Source organism: Ammodytes marinus, assembly GCF_949987685.1.
Source record: "Ammodytes marinus genome assembly, chromosome: 9".
NCBI classification, from domain to species: domain Eukaryota; kingdom Metazoa; phylum Chordata; class Actinopteri; order Uranoscopiformes; family Ammodytidae; genus Ammodytes; species Ammodytes marinus.
This window is the reverse complement of record NC_137213.1, coordinates 22,885,753-22,904,600: the sequence shown is the minus strand read 5'-3', so window position 1 is coordinate 22,904,600 and position 18,848 is coordinate 22,885,753. Positions and strand designations below refer to the sequence as shown.

Here is an 18,848-nt window from a genome sequence, read left to right as displayed (position 1 = left end):
ACAAAGCTCAACTAAAGCAGACAACATCCTCTGACTTTGCAAACATTATTCTCTCAAAAGGGGTCTGTCATCATCACGTCGGCTCAGCCCTTCAACGCAGAAATAAGAAGAGTAAGGAAACGCTTCTGAATCTTTTTCTTCTACTCACCACTACATCAAAGTGTATCGGGGATGGGAACCTGCTGCCTCTGCTTACATCTGGAAGTCTGCTGATGCACCTGTTGATCGAGGGGGAAAATGTCTCTGTGTCTAACGATGGACAGGGTTGCAGCGATGACGTCCGATACTCATAATATGCTTCATTTGGAGGGCAACAGGACAGCGGAGGAGAGCAGGAGCAGATTGGACTGTGTAGTAGACTTACCCCAGAGCAGTTTAACAGACGGGCAGGACACAGACCCGCAGGGATGCCAGGACACCACTGAAGACAGCTCTCCGATCAAGTACAGAAGATATGGGTACGGCCCTTTTTGTCTTGAGTTGGAAATTCTGTTTTTATGGCATGATCAACGGCTAAACTGGGGGTTTGTATTTTGGACTACAGCTTTAATATTTATTATAAGGCAATTCAACTGAAAATTTAGTATTTCAAAGTCATAAAATCTAAGACAATTCTCTGCCCTGACATTTTGCTATTCTAGAATGTTGTTTTTGGAGTTCCTTTTCGGTTCCTCAGTCGTGGAGGTTGGAGGCAGAGATGATTTAGCACCGTGTTGTTTCATGTATAAATGTTATAGTCTGAACAGATGGGATCGTAGGCGGCCTTTTTTCGTGAAACCTATTAGACAACTTCTGATCCCTCCAGGTCTCGTCTGGGCGGCGTCCAGGTTCGCCACAAGAGGCAAGTGCTTCAGGACATGGCGCGACCGCTCAAACACTGGCTGTACAAACACCGCGACAACCCTTACCCCACCAAGACTGAGAAGGTCCTGCTGGCTCTGGGCTCACACATGACACTAGTGCAGGTGAGGGACCAGAGTGGGATGAAGGCACTAGTGAATTTCGTGAGTTAATCTGAAGCCACGTTGCTGTTCTGTAACAAGGTGCATCTGTATATCTGTTTCAGGTTTCCAACTGGTTTGCGAATGCGCGGCGGAGGCTGAAGAACACAGTGAGACAGCCAGACCTGAGCTGGGCCCTGAGGATCAAACTGTACAACAAATACATCCAGGGCAACGCGGAGAGACTGAGCGTGTGCAGCGATGACAGCGACTCAGATGGTACGGGCTACAATAGGCCTATTAAAGAATCTGGCATTGTGAAAGAAAAAAGGTCCAAAGACAGGAATTGTATCTTAATTGTTTTGATAGTTTTGTAACATCCCCTTTCTTCATATGACATTTTTTAATGAGTAGGACCTGGAAGAAGTCACAGCTTTTTTATTTCCTTTCCCTGCTGCAGATGACGAGTGTCGCTTTCAAACACCCATCGGCCAGTCAGACTTTGGCAGGTCGTCTCTTCACCACAACAAGAGCGTGCTCCAGAAACAGGGCAGCGTCCTCAACATGGCCGACTCTGCTAACAGCGACGACAGCACGTCCCCTCCGTCCAAGTACAAGAGCAGTTTACTGAATCGCTATCTGAACGACACGCTGCGGCACATGATGGCGGCGAAGGCAGAGGGAGTCGCCCAGGCACGCAAGAGGAGGAGCCACTCGGAGTCCTTCAGCTCCAACGAATGCGAGCGGGACGTGGCCTCCCCGGCGTCGTCCTACGAAACAGAGGCCAATTTGGTCTATCATATGGGTGAGCCATTTCAGGCATTACAGCAACTACATGTGTGGTTGAGCGTTACTGTTTGTGCTTATAATCAGAGAAAGCATGCAACAAACACAAACATATTGGCAAGGACTCCACGATACGATACGCATCACGATACATGGCTCACAATATGATACATCACGATACATTGCGATAAGATGCCTTTTACGATATTCCACATAGTTCAATAAAGATGTAAAAACAGAGCAGTAATACAAGTTGCTGTACAATCTGGGTGGTCTTAATACATCACATTGCATTGTATTGATAATTCAGCAGGCAAATTGAGTCTAAATAGTTTTATTCAAAACTTTAATTTGAGGCAACTTGCTGTACTGCTACATCTACAGGAGCTAAGGTTGTAGTTCACAACATGTTTAAAACCATTTTTTTTTTTCAAAATTTCGATTTCGGGAGCCGACAATACGATACAGATATTGCAAAAATTAATATCACAATATATTGCAGAATCTTTTGCACAGCCCTATTATATATCAAACCAACTCAAGTAAAGCAATTAAATACAACATAGAAGGTAAGAGGAGATAGATGATAGCACCCCCTGTCAACAGAAATCATTAAAGCATCTTGCTTGTTCATTGGAGATTTATGTTGAATGTGAGGTAAAATGACGTTTTAACTACCCTCCTTCCCCTCAGCTCATTTTTAACACACCATAGAGCACAATAAAATAAGAACAGAACGAACAGTAAAGTCTACACGGCTACCTCAGAGCTCCCTCACGTTAATAAATCTCAGGCATTCCACTGACAGTCAGAAGCTCTGCGAGATTCAATTATAAAGTTACAGCTAAACTTTTAGGGAGTGTGACACCCGGGTGCAATTTCAGACCTATGGGGAGCACAGTACACTGACAAGCCTTACAATCTGCTAAGGTACAGGAGTCAGAGCCTTTACAAACTTTACTTCTAAGGACTCGTGCAGACGCTGAAATCCCTCATTTTGAAAATTGGATTGGAGCTGGCCCTGGCTGCCACTGTACACCGCAAATATAATTTCCATATAGTAGAATGTGCCATTTGTTCCGCTTCAGCCCCTCGCCGTGGTGGAAATGTCCAGTCCAGTCTCAAGGACAATTACAGAATGTCTGAGACTTTATTCTCCCCCGAGGTGAGAAGTGGAAACCTCAGGCGAATGTAGCAGTGGGAGCAGCCAGTCAGTGAAAGGCAGTGAGGACTTCTCACAGAGCGACAGCCAGTGCTGCCACTCAGCTGTGAGACAACGCAGAGCGACATCACTAACACCCATTTGGCTTTATACCCGCCGCTGTCTGAGGGTGCAGCTTCATATGCTTTGGCAGGCTGCTTCTCCCAAGTGACTCCAAATCCATCCAAATTTACATTGTATAATAGGAGTTGTGAAAAGATTTTGGAAACCAATCTAGCTCTTTAGCATATCTAGTAGGTTTTATTATCAAATTAAACGAGGCATGCATGCTTAATGTTCCTTTACTAATCATTATTTTAGAACCTTTTCCTGGCAAACCTCAAATCCTGGTCCCAGTCTAAAGGTTATTTTATAGACATTTTTTTATAGTCCATGGTTTAATCTGTGTCCGGGAAACTGAACTAATTGGGCTTGCGCTATATATTTAATATAATAGTGCAGGGAATTGGTATATCATATAAAATATACTGTCTTGCTTAAACTATTAAACAAATGTGGTTTCATTTTAATAAGTGTTTATAATAATTCAACATCGATGATGCAAAGAATCTCATTTCTCATTTTTTTCAGGGAGTAGTTTGACATTTTGGGTAATATGCTCAAAGCAGATCGCCACTGCTTTTTGTTCGGTATCTCGGCTCAGCCCACTGGTAACAAAATCCACCTACCAAGTTCACTCATTAGCACTTATAGTATCTCGTCTGTTTCATCCTTTCAAAACTTGATGTGTAAAAACTGATTCTAATTACCGTTTTGGCCTAAGCCAGCCCAGCTGTTTCCCCCTATTTTCAGTCCTTAAGCATTTTATGCTAAGCTAAGCCGACCGTCTACTGGCTGCAGCTTCATATTTGGCATGCAGACACGAGAGATGCATTAATCTTCTGATCTAGCTCAGGGCGAACGAAAGCGAACAAACCTTACGTTCCAAAATGTTACTCTGTGCCTTTCAGACATGTTATTGCTCTCATACTTCAAATCATATTTCTTTTGGGAGGATTCGGGGGCGTCTTGATGTCATCACACTCTATTGAAATGTTTGTGCAAACTTTTAATGCGTCCCTGCTGGCCATATTAAGGGTGTTTGCAACCCAGTACGGCTCCTCTGTGGAAGGTGAAGTGGAAAGTCAGGATTTGCCAGATGCATGACAGGCACCGACACCATTAACACGTTTCTACTCCGCGCCTAAAGCAGTCACCATCAAGAGATGCCACTGCACAGTGTCTCACAAGGACACTTTAGACGTGTCAAACTGTCTCCCGACCAGGAAGTAAAAGTCTAGTGGAATAGCATGTGATAGTAAAGTTACAATTCTGTACAGAAATGTGAGGAGGATGTCTACACCATATAATCATCAGATTCAGTATTTCCCTCCAAAAGGCTGGAGAGCCATAAATGTGACCAGAATCATGTTTTATTGGATGCACAGCGGCGAAAAACATTTCTGCCTTGCTGCGTTTTCCATCCATTTTTGTTTCAAATGAAAACATGAAGGCTGAGAGGGGGAGAGAGTCTGTCTTTTTGCAGATACAGATTCCCGTTGAGGAAAAATACGGTGTTAGACACTTGTGTTGATCCTGAATGACAGACCTGAGAGATGATTGAAAGGTGCTGACTTTGGATCATGAAGGGACTTAAAGTGAAACTGTTGGAGAACACCAGAGACCTAAATCCCCTCACGTAGCCATTCGTTCAGAGTGAGGAAGTCACGTTGGCGAGAGTTTTTGGAAGTAAAGAGAAAGCTAAATTGGAAACAAAAAGATTGTCCAACTTTCATACAAATTCTAATTCACTGTCTTGCTGACGGTTAGATGAGAAGACCGATACCACTCCCACATCTGTTCATTTAGAATATTGAGAGGACAAGAAAGTACATAAGAATTTTTCCCAGAATGCCAGCACTATTCGTTACTTGTAAAATAATAAGGATAAATTTAAGCTCTAACGAATTAACCTTCATAATAAATGAATTATAGCTGTACTGCACTTTTGCAGCAGGGTCATATCGAAAAAAGCAGTCAGCTTCATTACCCCCTTTTAAAATCTTGTTGTAACTGATCCCTGCTGTACATTTGAGGCTCACCAGAGGTAAAACAATGTTTTTTTTTGTCTTGGTCATAAATACAACAGAGGCACTGAAGTACTTTCTTGGCAAAGTACATTATGGCTAAGTTCAGTAGCAGCAACAAAAAAAAAAGAGAAAAAGGAACAAGCATAAAACAGCAAAATGATTTACTGTCGATAAGTAGTAACTTTTGGCTGTAGCCTGGCCAGAGAAATCAGAGACAGGGATGTTTCGGGCTGTTAGCACTGAAAGACTGTGTTTCACAGTGGGCCTCTAATTTCCCTGTCTATTGCACTCTGAAGAAAATTCGCTTTGACCAGCTCCTATCTGCTCCAATGGGGGAGAAAAAAGGCAATATTCCAGAAGTGAAAATGGAAAATATGCTCTACATCTAATGCACACTTAGGCGCAGACCACAAACAGAGATTTGTGCAAGCAATAAAATATTACTCCAAAAGTCCCAATTTATCCTGCTCCCTGCATGTGAAGTAGCCAGAAGTACTTTATAGTCTCATTTCAGGGCACTGCATGAGTAAGCCTGGCCCCTTCCTTCTTAGACAGGCATGTTGTGATGTTCAGGTATTCATTCATAAATATAACAAATGAATCAGGTCTTGGTCAAAAAAGAAATATCTATGTGTAGGGATAGCTTTAGTAAAAAGTATTAACCCACAGCAAACTGGGCGCTTATTAGAGCTGGAAACCTGAAAGCGCAATCCTTGTGACACGATGCAGATATCAGATTGTTTTCCCTCTTAAAAGCTCAAGAGAAATCCCTGCATTGCATTTGTTTTGGCCAGAGCGGCTGAGCACTGGCAGACTGGCATTGAGTCAGACCTCAAACTCCTGTGGCAGTGTATGACAGATCCAGAGAGACATACTTAACTTGACAAGTAGTGGCTGCATACACAAATGTGCTAATATTTCAGAGATGCACACACATACTTGCACATTTGGGAGCGCCTTCCCATGCACAATAACACACACACACACACACACACACACACACACACACACACACACACACAATCACAAACAATCATGCACAATCACTTATAAATGCACACTTAAATACTCACAGACATGCTGCAAATAAATACAAATAAATCTCCTAAATTAATACAATGTATCACTAACATACTGCCACACAGCCTGATCCAGCCTGGATTATCCTGTGAATATTCTCTGTTTGCAATGTGACTGCTATAGAGTAAAGTAATTCATGGCATACTTAGGTGAGTCTTGTTTCCTTCTCTCCTGCAGACACAACGGACTATGCTTCAACTAAATGTGACAGGTAAGTGCAATTGTTCACCACTCAATCTGCAATCAGATCAGCTGTTTGACCTTTTCAACTCTCATCAGCTTGGAAAGTAATACTGCTTAGGATCCCAACCGGAGGTTGTTCACCTCTAATTCATCCATATTAATTTGGCTTTGTATCAAGGGGGAAATATCCAAGCACATGCAATGTTTCTGCTTTTCATTCCTAAAATCCCTCTTCAGCCATCCCACCCTCAGGTTGATTTAGGCAAGTGGTGAGATGATGTTTAATAATCCTCCTATTTTCTCCTTTTTCTTTAAAGCGAGACAATGTAGGTAATAACATAGTTTTTCAAGAACTGGTCAATTTGAAACTTTTTTGGCTATTTTGCTTTCATACCATTTCTTCTTTCATACTAGTATGAAAGAAAGTGTTTTTTTAAGAGATGCAGATGTAAATAATATAATGCATATTGCCACATTTGCATATGTATTCAAACATTGCTGAAAAACTTGTAATACAAAAGTATTGTTTTGATGTAAATAATCAACTTAGTTGTGTGATGATATCTATAAGTTCTTAATGTTACCCCATTAACATGAAGTGTTTCTCCTTACAGGTGGAACATACATTCTTGAGAATGCTTGTTGTCGAAATCCCTTTTTGTTAAAATCAGTGATTATCTCCATCCCATCCCCTTCCTGCCTGTACTGTGTGTGCATGTTGAGTATAAATCCAGTGTTAATACACAGCCTAGGCTCAGTAAAATGGTATTTAAACAACTTGTATGTAAACAATGTGGCCCACCAAAGCTAGCAACATACCAGTTAACAGATCCTTGTCTGTATAGTTAATCATGTTGACAAAAAGCATTCTCCAGAATGGCTGACTGCACCTTTAATATATTCACAGGGCGCAGCAGCAGGGCAGAGGCCAGCACAGAGGAGTGGGTCAGGGCTGGAGGGAGATCCACGCTGCTGTGGCTCTGACCGACTTGGCCCAGGGGCAGAGCTGCACGGTGGGCCAGAGCGGAGGAGCCGTGCCCAGCGCTGGCACAGTGCAGAGCCGCGCCCGAGAGCCCTTCTCCATCAGGAGGACCTCTATCATGGACAGGATGCGTGTCTCGACACCCGCCTGTGCCCTGAGGCAGAGCTGCACCGTGGGGCCCACTCTCACCAGCCGCATCATCCAGAAATCCTCTCATATCTCTGAGGTCCAGACTGTTAACGTGGCCCTGGCAAACAGTGTGTAGGCATTTTCGCTGGAGCATCTGCTCTAAGCAACATAAGCAATAGGAAAACCAGATGCTTAAGTGCCTCACAAATATATGTACAGCCTCTGCTATTTTGTAATGCTGATAAACGTTGACATTTTCAATCATTTTGTACTTTGTAAAAATGGAAAAACTGACCTAACTCAGTTAAAGATTTTTCTAGCATTTTTGCCATGTTTGTAATGTCTTCCCATTGCCGTCTGTTGCAGTAAGTTATATTAACTTCCACGAGACTGGATTATCATCCAATGCTTGAGTTTTGACAGCAGCTATTTGAATAAACCCAATGTGAAATCTTTGGACCCTGCAATCGTTTGCTTTCAATCAGCGCTCTGCAGTGACTGAAGCCGCATAGTTATGTTTGACCGAACTGCATTTAGTGGTAGTTTTCATGTGTGCAACTTGTGGGTCCTGCAGTTCTATTATATCCTTTCATGAAAAGCTTTTTTAAAGGTTGTAACATGGGCAGAAGGGGGTGGCATTCTGAAATGAGCAGGGAGAGCAGAGTACTGTGGTTAAACAAGCATCGATAACAGACAAAGAAAAGTTTTACACACTTTGTACTTTGATATTTATTTGATAGTTGTTGAAATACATTTCAGTAGATCAGCAGAAACCCATTAAACATGTTGTATAAGAGTTACAGCCACCACAACATGCGGCTGTAACTGTTTTCAGAGGAAAAAATCTCTAAGCCAATTCAGGATAACTTTTCAGCACCAGTGACCATGGAACATAGCTTAGTGGAGACCAATGGAGCTGTAACCAAACATTCCAACTTTTTAATACAAATAAAACTTTTACATATAAATATTTAACCAAGCGTTCAACGGATGCACAAAAAAGTCCATTCCTCCTTTTAACATGGGCTCAAACATAAAGCTTCCTGTGCAACAGTTTTAATGAGAATATTTCTAACCCGGAGTCTGAACTCTCAGGCTGCATTTAGGTTCCATCTCCTTCTTTGTGTGGACACTGTGGACAATAACTCCCAATCTGTCTATTAAAAAATATAAATGGTTCAATAAGAAATGATCATCTCTATCTATCTATCTATCTATCTATCTATCTATCTATCTATCTATCTATCTATCTATCTATCTATCTATCTATCTATCTATCTATCTATCTATCTATTTAGATTTTTTTTTTGCTTTTCTGCAATGAGAATTTCAACACACACACACAAATAAAAACAAGGTCTGATTCCATGAATTTATTTGAATTTACCAACTCCAACTCCAACTCCAACTCCATAACCCAATACTGCGCTGCTGCAGCGTTCTCAAAACAATTGCATTTTAAGCTTTAGCTGGTGGACCTACGACACTTATCCAATAACAATCAGAAAATGTTTTCTTGTAACTTTTCCAAACTCTAATTGACCGTCACGTCAATTAAACTTACTATTAACAGTTCAAAATACATTCAGAGGATAATAACCTGTTAGCATTGTAATAGAATTTTATTATAACATACTTGTTTATGAAAATAAAGGCATGATAAGTGTAACAGAAAATATGATTATAGAAGAAGAAGAAGTCACACACAAAATATTAAACAGAAGACAGACTGCACATTATAATCAGTACGTCCAAGCAAGTTATTATCAATTTTACTCTCTTTAATGCGAGCCAATGCAGGCAAACTTATTTTTTTCACGGACTGGTCAATTTTTTGATGTTTGGCAATTTGTTTTCCACAACAGTTTATACTAGTTGACTGACTCCAACTTTAACGGCCATATTAGCACGGCCTTATTAGCACTATTCTAAAGGTTATTACGGCTATTTGCACATTTATTCAAACATTTCTGAAATATTGTAATTCAAAAAAAGAATTGTTTAATGTGAGCAATCAACGTTCAATCAAAGTTTGATGATGATATCTATAAGTTAAATAGAATTGTCCCTATAAAGCGAAAAGTTTCCCATTAGTGAACTCCATGTACATCTGCAGCTATGTCTGACAGGAGTTAAAATACATTTATTCAACATAAAACTTTTTCCCTGCCTTTTTAATACCTACTTGAGCTCACAGAACTCAACAGTGTCCGCATTACGACCAGCCAAAAACAGTCCAGCATAGAGCGGCTCAGTGAACGTGGTCTGGACTCTGTGAAGGAGAGTCATGGTTTCAGAGACGCTGTAGAAAGACAGAACACCTGCACTGTGATCCAGGTACACTCCTACTCTGGAGACTTTAGGCCCTGAGATGCTACGTAAGCAGTAGTTATGGATGAAGGTATAACTACTGCCACAATTTAATACCCAAGACTTCTCATTGCATCCAAATGCATGTGAATCAAAGGTCCCTGATCTGGCTACACCCTTGTAAGCGACTGCTACTGAAGCATTCCTGCTCATCTCCACCTCCCAGTAACAACATCCAGTCAGTCCATCTTTACTCAACACCTGACAAGCGTGGATGAATCTGTCTGGATGGGGAGAATATGCCGTATTTTCATCACTGTATGTTATCTTTTGGTCATCTTCCGATAAAACCAGAAAATGGTTTGCTGTGTTTGGATCCAGTTGGATTTGACATGAATATTCTAAGAACTTAGCTCTGGTCGTGGGCTCAGCCAATGACCATTTCTCCATAAGAACGTGCTGCATTTCATCTCTTGCCGCTGTAACTGCCGCCATCACGTCCTCAAAGTACCGCAGGTGACCGACTTTTGGTTTTGGTGGTGAGTCTGTAGATGCAGTAAGTTTGGACAGGGAGGGGTAATTGTGAAGAAACTGGATGTTATCCTCTGTGCGAGAGAGCAGGTCCAGCTGGACGTCTTTCCCCTTCAGCTCAGCGATCTCTTGGTCCAGCTTCTTCTGAAGATCTTTGGTTCGAATCACTTCCATTTCCTGTTGGCGTTTGATCTGCTGCATCACATCAGAGCTTCTTTTCTGGACGAGACGGATCAGCTCAGTGAAGATCTTCTCACTGTACGCCACTGCTTTATCAGCGGATCCATTGATAGCCCCCACCGCCTGCTGAAGTTCCTTTGCATATTTCTCTCGGTCCTGGATTCTCTGCTGGATTTTTTGCCGACTTTCAGCGAGCTCCCTCTGCTTCACAGTCCTTTCTGCCGCGGCTGACACTGTTTCGTGGCCATTGTGTTCATCCATTGAACAGAGAAAGCAGATACACCGCTGATCGGTGCGGCAGAAAATCTTCATCACCTCATCGTGATGGGAGCAGATGGTGTCCTGAAACTTAACGGAGGCTTCCACCAGTTTGTGTTTTTTAAAAGTGGGTGATTCGTAGTGAGGCTGGAGGTGTCGCTCACAGTAAGAAGCCAGACAAACCAGACAGGACTTGAGGGCTTTCAGCTTCTTCCCGGTGCAGACATCACAGTTCACATCTTCAGGTTGGGCATAGCAGAGATCAGCGGGAGCAGCTCGGAGTCCAGTCTTCTTCAGTTCCTCCACTAACTCTTCCAACATGGCGTTTTTCACCAGGAAGGGCCTCGGGCTGAAACTCTGTCGACACTGAGGACAGCTGTGGCTTTTCTCCTTGTCTTTTTCTTCCCAGGAGGCTTTGATACAGCTCATGCAGTAGTTGTGTCCACAGGGAATAGTCACCGGATCCTTCAGCAGATCCAGACAGATCGCACAGCAGAATTTCACCTCGTCTGCTTGTTTTCTTTGCAGCGCCATTTCACCATTTAACAACAAGGAAATACTTTTCAGTTTCACTTCTTCATTCCAAATAAAAGCCTTTGCGAAAGAAACCAAACCCTTTTTTTATGTTTTCTTTCACTCACATGCTGATCTGCAATGACTGTGCTTTTCACCTCTTGCACTTTGCAGCAATGCGGGTACATAAATCCCTAAACTTGTAGATCTACCAAAGGGGCATGAACCAGGAAATGTTACATTAGAGCTGCACTTAGTTATACAAGTCACAAAATACTCCAAATGACACCACAGGGGCATCACATCAGTCTGTTGGATACATGGAAAAGGAGCAGTATTAACCTTGGCAGCATTTATGGCCCTTATTAAAATGTTTACAGTCAGTACTGTCCTCCTTTAATGCTTTATGTTTGAGGACATATCTCCTTAAAGGGATAGTTCAGTATTTTTCAAGTGTGGGTTACTTAGGCATAGTTGATATGTAACCTTATGGAGCTAACAGTCAGTGCAGTCACTAAAAGGAGTTTAGGGGAGATATCGCTGTAGCAGAATTGAACATTCTAAAGTTGCAGAGGGGGCCAGAAGAAAAACCTTTTTAAATCCATATAAATGTAAACCTAAAACCATAGATCCATTCAATTGTACGCTGAACTGAGATTTTTTCCATAGCTTAGTTTGCCATACAGCTGTTTATTTTTGTATCATTCGACTCAGAGCTACTGTGAATTATCTCAGTTCAGTGTACAATTGAATGGACATAGGTTTAGGTTTTAGGTTAGCATTTATAGGTGGTGAAAAAAAGTTGTTCTGCTGGCCCCCTCTGCAACAATACAAGACTGACTTCAGCTCCAGCAAAGTCTCCCCAAACTCCTTATAGTTACTGCGCTGATGTCCATCTCCATAAGGTAACAGACAAACTATGCATAATTACCTCATACAACCCCACTTCAACAATACAGAAATATCCCTTTAATATTCAGTGTAACCACTAACTTCAGCCATCCTTAGCCATCCTACTTATTAATAAGTGAGTTGGAGTAAGGAGGAGAAAATGTTGCATCTGCTTCTAATGCTATAACCATTTTATAAACTGCCGGTAAGTCATATAGTGATAGTTTTTGTCAACATAACACCAATAATGATGAGTAAATATTGCGCTCCCATTTGCTGGGTCACTGCACCAAAGTCTTTCATTTCTATAATGTATTGTCTGTCTGGTGAACAAAATCATGTTTTTCTGTATTATTCTTGAACAGCAAACAGCTCTTTAACTGCCAAAAAAACTTAATGTTATTGGAAATATAGAGAATAGGATAAGCCTGGTTTGAATGTCTGGTACTCTGACGAGAGACTTGCGGGGAGCGTCCTGTTCCATCTGGGGACATCCTGACACCAAACATAAGCTTGTAATCACACTCAAGTCATCTGGGACCGTTTCAAAAAACATGAGTAACGGCAATTTTTTCCACTCCTGACCTGCTTTTTTGGGTCTGTTTTTTGACATTTTGTGCAAAGATTGTCTTGAGTCCTGCATGTGTACATCAGGCCAATCATCAACAAAGTATTGCGGAAAGAGCACCTCACTCCTGTTTCCACTGTGAAGCTGCTTTTGATTATGTGTGCTGCTACACAACATGGAAACTAAAACGCAGTCCTCAACTGGCAAATGAAACAATAATTAGTCCGGAGTGACGGCATCTTGAGGTTGTCATTTATTTCAGTTTGAAACAACAGAGACTTTACTGGACCATAACCATAGCAAATGTCATTCAACTTTAAGGCAAATATTAATTGAAAAAATATTGCTGAATATGAATAGGAGCACAGCAACAACAACAAAAACCTAGAGGTACAGGTACAGAGATGAAAAAGTCAACATGATTAAATGTAAGAAAAAGGAATTCAAACAGATAGCAAAAATACATCAAATCCAAACTATATAGTGAAGACAGGAAAGTACAACGCTCCTAAGAAATGCTCTCATACTATAATATGTGAGAAATGCCTTCAATAAGTCAGTCATTATATAGACCACACCAGACAGGGACTAAAAATAAAGACAACATAAATTGGGTGAAGACAAACTTAAAGAGTCAAGCTGAGACTTAAATGGCCAAAAAAATATGAACTGGAGTGAGTAAAAGAGCGTATTTCATTCCAACAGCTCTTAATACTGTAAACTTGTAGCGGTTATGGTCCAGATCAGACATGCAAAGAAAACAACACACAGGGTTGGTTGCAGAAAAATCCTTAAAAGACAAAGATGATTGCTTGTCTTGGACAAAACAAAACAAATCTGTTATTTTGGAAGCATTTTTTTTTATACATAAGAATGTGATACACCATATCACCATCAAACAAATAATGATTGGATTAAGAGCAAAAATGAACTGGCGTCAGTAACCCTAAGTAAGTCTATTGTGAAATGTCTTATGGGAGCATTCACAGTGTTGAGGTGCATAATGACAGACGTTACATGAAAGCCAACACACACTCCATATAACAAGTCTCTTTCACCACTATCCCCAATGTATGTGAAGCGTTTAGTGTATATGTATAAAATAAAGCTTGCAAATATATGTGCTGTAGAACATTCTGTACTTTGTAGCTACTTCGAAAAACTACTTAGAAGTGGACATGTACAGCTTGCAAAGCATAAGCAGGGCACTAGCTTCAAGGAGATTTTTGCATGGAGTATAATGAATCATTTTTGGGTACAATTTGACAAGCTATGTACTGTACTGTAACCTACAAATTGGTTCATGTTAGAGGCACTATTAACCTGATGCCTTAATGTACAACAGAGTCACTGCTGCCAATAAGATAAATTCAAACCAGACGTGTGCTCGTATGACGTGCACTTGGCCTGGTTATTTCAATTTAAAAGGCTATACTTCCTTCGACAGGAGGCTATTATTGCATGATCCTTTCATTCATGTTTGAAACAGAAAGTAGTGACAGATGATGGTTGGAAAGGAAGTGTGCAAACAGCAAAGTCCTTTTGACCGACAGAACTAACTCCCAATTATAAACTTTTTTTTTTTTTCTAAATAGAAAAAAGAAGTACTCATCTAGTTCCACCTCCCCCTTTCTTTTACTCTTTTTCCTCCCCCGTTTCTGGTCCGTAGTCATTCCTATAAGGTTGGTGCTTTTTTTTTGTCTTGATTTGTTTTTTTTTGGTTGTGCCCAGTTTCAGGGTATGGAACAGTAGCCTCCACACGCCCTGCCACCGCCCTGCTCCTGCTCCCCCAGACGGACCTTCTGCCCCTGGCCTTCACTCTCCCAAAGCCCCGGGGTCTGGAGGATCTTCTCCACAAGCTCCTCAAAGGCACACTGGACGCCATCTTTGGTCTTTGCACTGGCCTCTGTACAGAGAAGAGAGGGTTAGCAAGATTTATGAGATCAACCAATAGACTGGCAGAGATTTTTCCATGTAAAAATAAAAATATAAAACCTAAAGTCAGCTTTCTAAATCCAAAACAGAGCAATACATCTTTCTGTTTACACTATATTCAAACTAATGATATAGATTTGAGAAAATTCACGTGTTGACAAACACGACATATCAAGTATGAAATGGCTTCATTGAAGAAGCAGGAGAGAAGGATCTTCCAGAAGGATGAAGACATCCACACAGCGGATTAAATCCTAGACCAGCCCATCCATTTTCCAAAGCCCTGCTTTTGGCCCTTCTAAAATGGAAACTCCGCAAGAAATGTTAACCTAATTTCCAAGAGACGGGCAGAGTGAAGATGAGAATCAGGAACATGTGTAGACGCGGATCTGATAAATGAAAGCCCCGCTGGATTTGAATCATAATGCAGTTCTTCTGGGCAGCGCTGACGGTAGAGACTCAAAATTGCCAAAGCAGTGTAAACAATGCAACAAACCAAAACTTAATGCATGACTTGTTCCAACTACACAATGGTAGCTCGGACCTACAACTACGGTATGGTACGTTCTAATGGCGCTCGGCTACATTTTATGGCTCTATTCGGTTAAATGACCAGGTCAGGTTTCACTCCAACATGGATACTACTTACCAATAAAAAGCATAGAGTGTTTCCTCGCAAATTTCAGACCCTCGTTTCTGTCCACCTCATGGTCGTCCTGAAAACCAAACAGACATCCCATGTCATTTCCCCTTATGTTAAAAACACATGGTAAAGGATACAACAGCTGGTGAGCTTATTTATCAAACAGTCTGGTGTGGTATAATTAATGTTGAGAGGTAACTGTTATACTGCATATTCTGAACAGAAATGACCAGAATTGTAAGATGTGTCAACTGTCACAACCTAACCTGTACAGTGTAAGTGTTGAACCTACAGACTCACCCTATCGATTTTGTTCCCGACAAGCATTTTCACTATTTCATTGCGTGTTGTGTAGGTCTCCAGTTCATTCAGCCAGTTTTCCAACTTAGCAAAAGTGTCGCGCTTTGTGACGTCGTATACTGTGAAAAAAGTGCAAAAAAAATTTTGTTGATGATTTTGAGGAAATATGTGATGTAAAAGTGTTATAAAATCCTTTTCCAGGACATGCCTTCTATCTGATGGCTGTTGATTTACACCAGAGCATTAAAGGTGGAGTCTGCGATTCTGGAGAACACTTGTTGTCAAAATCACTTTTTGTCAAAAATCATCATGAATATATCTCCTCAGGATCAACTACCTGTTCGCACTGTGTATTGATAAAATATTTAGTGTTAATACACAGTGTTAAACTAGTATGTAAACAAAGGGGTTCCAAAGTAGCTGGCAAGCAACATGTCATTTACAAAGCCTAGGCTCTGTGTATTAACACTGGCTTTTTTCCCAGAGCAAACACAGTACATACAGGTAGCGGATCGTGAATAGACATATACACTGATTTTGACAACAAGCCGTTCTCCAGAATCGCTGACTGCACCTTTAAGTTCAAAGTGACTGACACTGATTCCCTCGGTGCAACTTACCAAGTATGACTCCCTGTGCACCGCGGTAGTAACTGGGTGTCAGGGTGCGAAACCTCTCCTGTCCAGCTGTGTCCTGCAAAATAAAGTCACTCAAGGTCAATTTGGGCGAAAGACTGCGTGATACCAAACGTTTATCATGAACAGGTACGCCAGCCAAGTCCCAGCATCCACACTCACAGACTCTGACATTGACATGTGTTGTTCAGAAGTCTACAAGGTCTCTCTCTGCTGTCCCACTGTGAAATTGGCCATCGGATGAGGACTTTTTACTGACTTTTGAAATCCTGTGCCGTTTCTTGTGGGAATTATACTCGGTTTATATTGTTCTAATGTTAAAAACAGGGATGAACAGCAGGGGCGTCAATAAAATAAAAATAACTACAGAAACAGAACCCTAAAATAAATGGCTATATAAAATGTACATGTAGCTCTGTAGTTCTACTTCACTTTTAGTGAGCTTATTGACATATGTATATGTATGCATTGCACACAATATAAGCCTTGTACCTGCCTCAGCCCATGTTACATGACACTTAAACTGCTGCACAAAAACATATAAGCTAAGCAGACGCCTAATAGGCTCTATGGGAGTTTAGTGTGTAGGGCTTAAGTCGGGCCTCACTGTGTATGGTGTGTAATAACTGCACTTTATTTGGACGGCTGCAACATGTAATCTGCTATTCAGTTTCTTGCCGTGAATCTGGCTGTGCAATGTCGCCACCGTGTGGAGAATCCCTGTAGTTCATTGTGTTTTTCCTGACTACAAAGATAAACAGTAGACAATTAGCTTCATGACTTTCTTCACTCTTACTCTTACCCATATCGCCAGCTTTGCTTTGTTCCCGTCTACTGCCAGGGTCTTCACTTTAAAGTCCACACCTGACCAATGAAGAGAGAAAGGGGCTTTTAATGGTCCGTTTTAAATGATCAATAGTTTCCATGTGTCTGCATGGAATGGAGTCGTTCGTGTGTGCATCTGTGTGTGTAGTTGTTTTTGTGTGTATGTGTTTTTTTTTGGTGTGTTATTTTGTGTGTGTTTGTGTGTGTCAAACCTATTGTCGCCGTCTGATCTGGATCAAAAGTATCGTCTGTGAACCTCAGGAGGAGACTGTTGGTGCCAAATAAAGATAACATGCAAATAAGCAGGACACAAAGTACAATAGGCTTTTGTGAGTGGACTAAACGCTATTTTGGCCTCTCAAGTTACAGGAAGGACCACAAACAACAACAACTGTAGAGCTTCAATGTTAACGACCGACTGGTGAAAAGTAGAGTAGCCTAATATGTTATCAAGACACAACAAATAACCCAAAACGTTTTTTAACAGCTGCCAGTGTCACATTGACGTTTCTTGTCATCCATTTGTCAACTTGTCAATAGTCAGTATTTTGCCTACATTGGTAGAAAAGGGGAAATAACAATAGCAGCTAGCAGTAGCAGCAGCTGAGCATTGGAAAATAAGTTTGACTTACATAACAAGAACAATATCAACATTCTGAACAGGCTAGCTTGTAAGCTCGCTAAAAACAAAGACATACCTGGACTTCCCGACTCCACTTTCGCCAATTATCAACAGCTTCAGAGTGGTCAGCACGTCGTCATCCATATTTATATGACAGATAGTCTTACTTCCGAATGGCAACGCTTTCTTCAACAAATTTCACTTGTTTTTAGAGCAGCAGGAGGCTAGTAGCTCGGATGACAGGATGACAGTCTGCAGTTCGCGCAACTTCCGCCCAACCTGGGACGCGTGACGTCACAGAGGCTCACCAGGTTTCAAAATAAAATTTAAAATTGTTTACAAAGATTCTCAGTCTGTTATTGCGTATTCTTGTACACATGTTTTTATACTCATTTTGCGAATATCTGTGTCAATTGATGTAGCTGAATAAAGTTGTATTTTAGTTCAAAGTAAATAAGTAAATTAAATTGCATTGAAATAAATGCAAAACATATACACAATAGTAAAAGCAACACAATTTAAAGCAACAAATTGAAAATAATACCTTCATACCCTATAACAAATGTACTTTCATCCATTTAACTTGAATTGCAGCCATTTACATCGCTGTCTATATACGTTTCAATTGTTTTGTCTCTTTATCAGCTGGTTTGTATTTGATGTATATTAGCATTGTATATTGTGTATATATTGTTGTTTTTTGCTTTGAATTTGTTGACTCAACGTCATTGTAAATGAGGGTCACCCCTCAATGATCTCTCTAGTATGAATAAAGGTAAATGAAAATGGATGTTAAGAGTGAAATGTCTTTATTTTTAAAGATGCAAATGATGCAACTCTTACAATTAGTTTTACAGTTCCAAGACGAAATTCATTTTTTTAAATTGTTACATGTCACAAGCGGTCACAAGGTTACATTGTGAATTAAAATGTACTGGACACCACTTTATTTTGTTACTGGTTTGTACACATTTTTCTTTTCTTAAAATTTTCAACACAACTTCATATTATTTTGCCAATGTTGGCAAGTTTACCCTGAAGCAGAGGTGGAGGGACTAGATGGAAGTCTTCCATAGAAAATGATTGTTGACAGGTAGAACACCTATGATTGGTCTAAATAAAGATCCACAGTGCATAACAATATGTCTTTGTTCTTCACCTTTGTCACATTTCATCAATCTTCAATGGCCCAACTGTTCTTCAAGTTACCTCAACCACGAGAAGGAATCACCTGGGGGTTCAAGC

At 40.8% G+C, this 18,848-nt stretch overlaps 3 protein-coding genes across 3 annotated transcripts; 1 reads left to right on the top strand and 2 right to left on the bottom strand.

Annotated features, from left to right (window-relative positions):
- Positions 1-212: 212 nt before the first annotated feature.
- Positions 213-7,528, top strand: LOC307255981 (homeobox protein Mohawk-like; the record flags this gene model as incomplete). The annotated part of the gene is given in 7 exon segments (XM_080034816.1): positions 213-239; positions 241-458; positions 806-965; positions 1,067-1,220; positions 1,402-1,746; positions 6,276-6,309; positions 7,189-7,528. Coding segments are annotated over 7 exon segments (1,278 nt in total).
- Positions 7,529-9,399: 1,871 nt separating this feature from the next.
- On the bottom strand, positions 9,400-11,205 carry LOC307255411 (tripartite motif-containing protein 16-like; the record flags this gene model as incomplete). Its single annotated transcript, XM_080034093.1, has 1 exon — positions 9,400-11,205. The coding sequence occupies one exon, from the start codon at positions 11,203-11,205 to the stop codon at positions 9,574-9,576; it is 1,632 nt and encodes a 543-aa protein (XP_079890219.1). The 3' UTR covers positions 9,400-9,573.
- A 1,676-nt stretch (positions 11,206-12,881) lies between these two features.
- Positions 12,882-17,855, bottom strand: LOC307255816 (ras-related protein Rab-18-like). Its single transcript, XM_080034615.1, has 7 exons — positions 17,680-17,855; positions 17,194-17,249; positions 16,959-17,020; positions 16,142-16,214; positions 15,522-15,640; positions 15,228-15,294; positions 12,882-14,549 (listed from the first exon to the last, which is right to left on the bottom strand). Exons 1-7 carry the CDS (start codon positions 17,745-17,747, stop codon positions 14,377-14,379), a joined length of 618 nt encoding a protein of 205 aa, XP_079890741.1. The 5' UTR covers positions 17,748-17,855; the 3' UTR covers positions 12,882-14,376.
- Between the last annotated feature and the right edge of the window lie 993 nt (positions 17,856-18,848).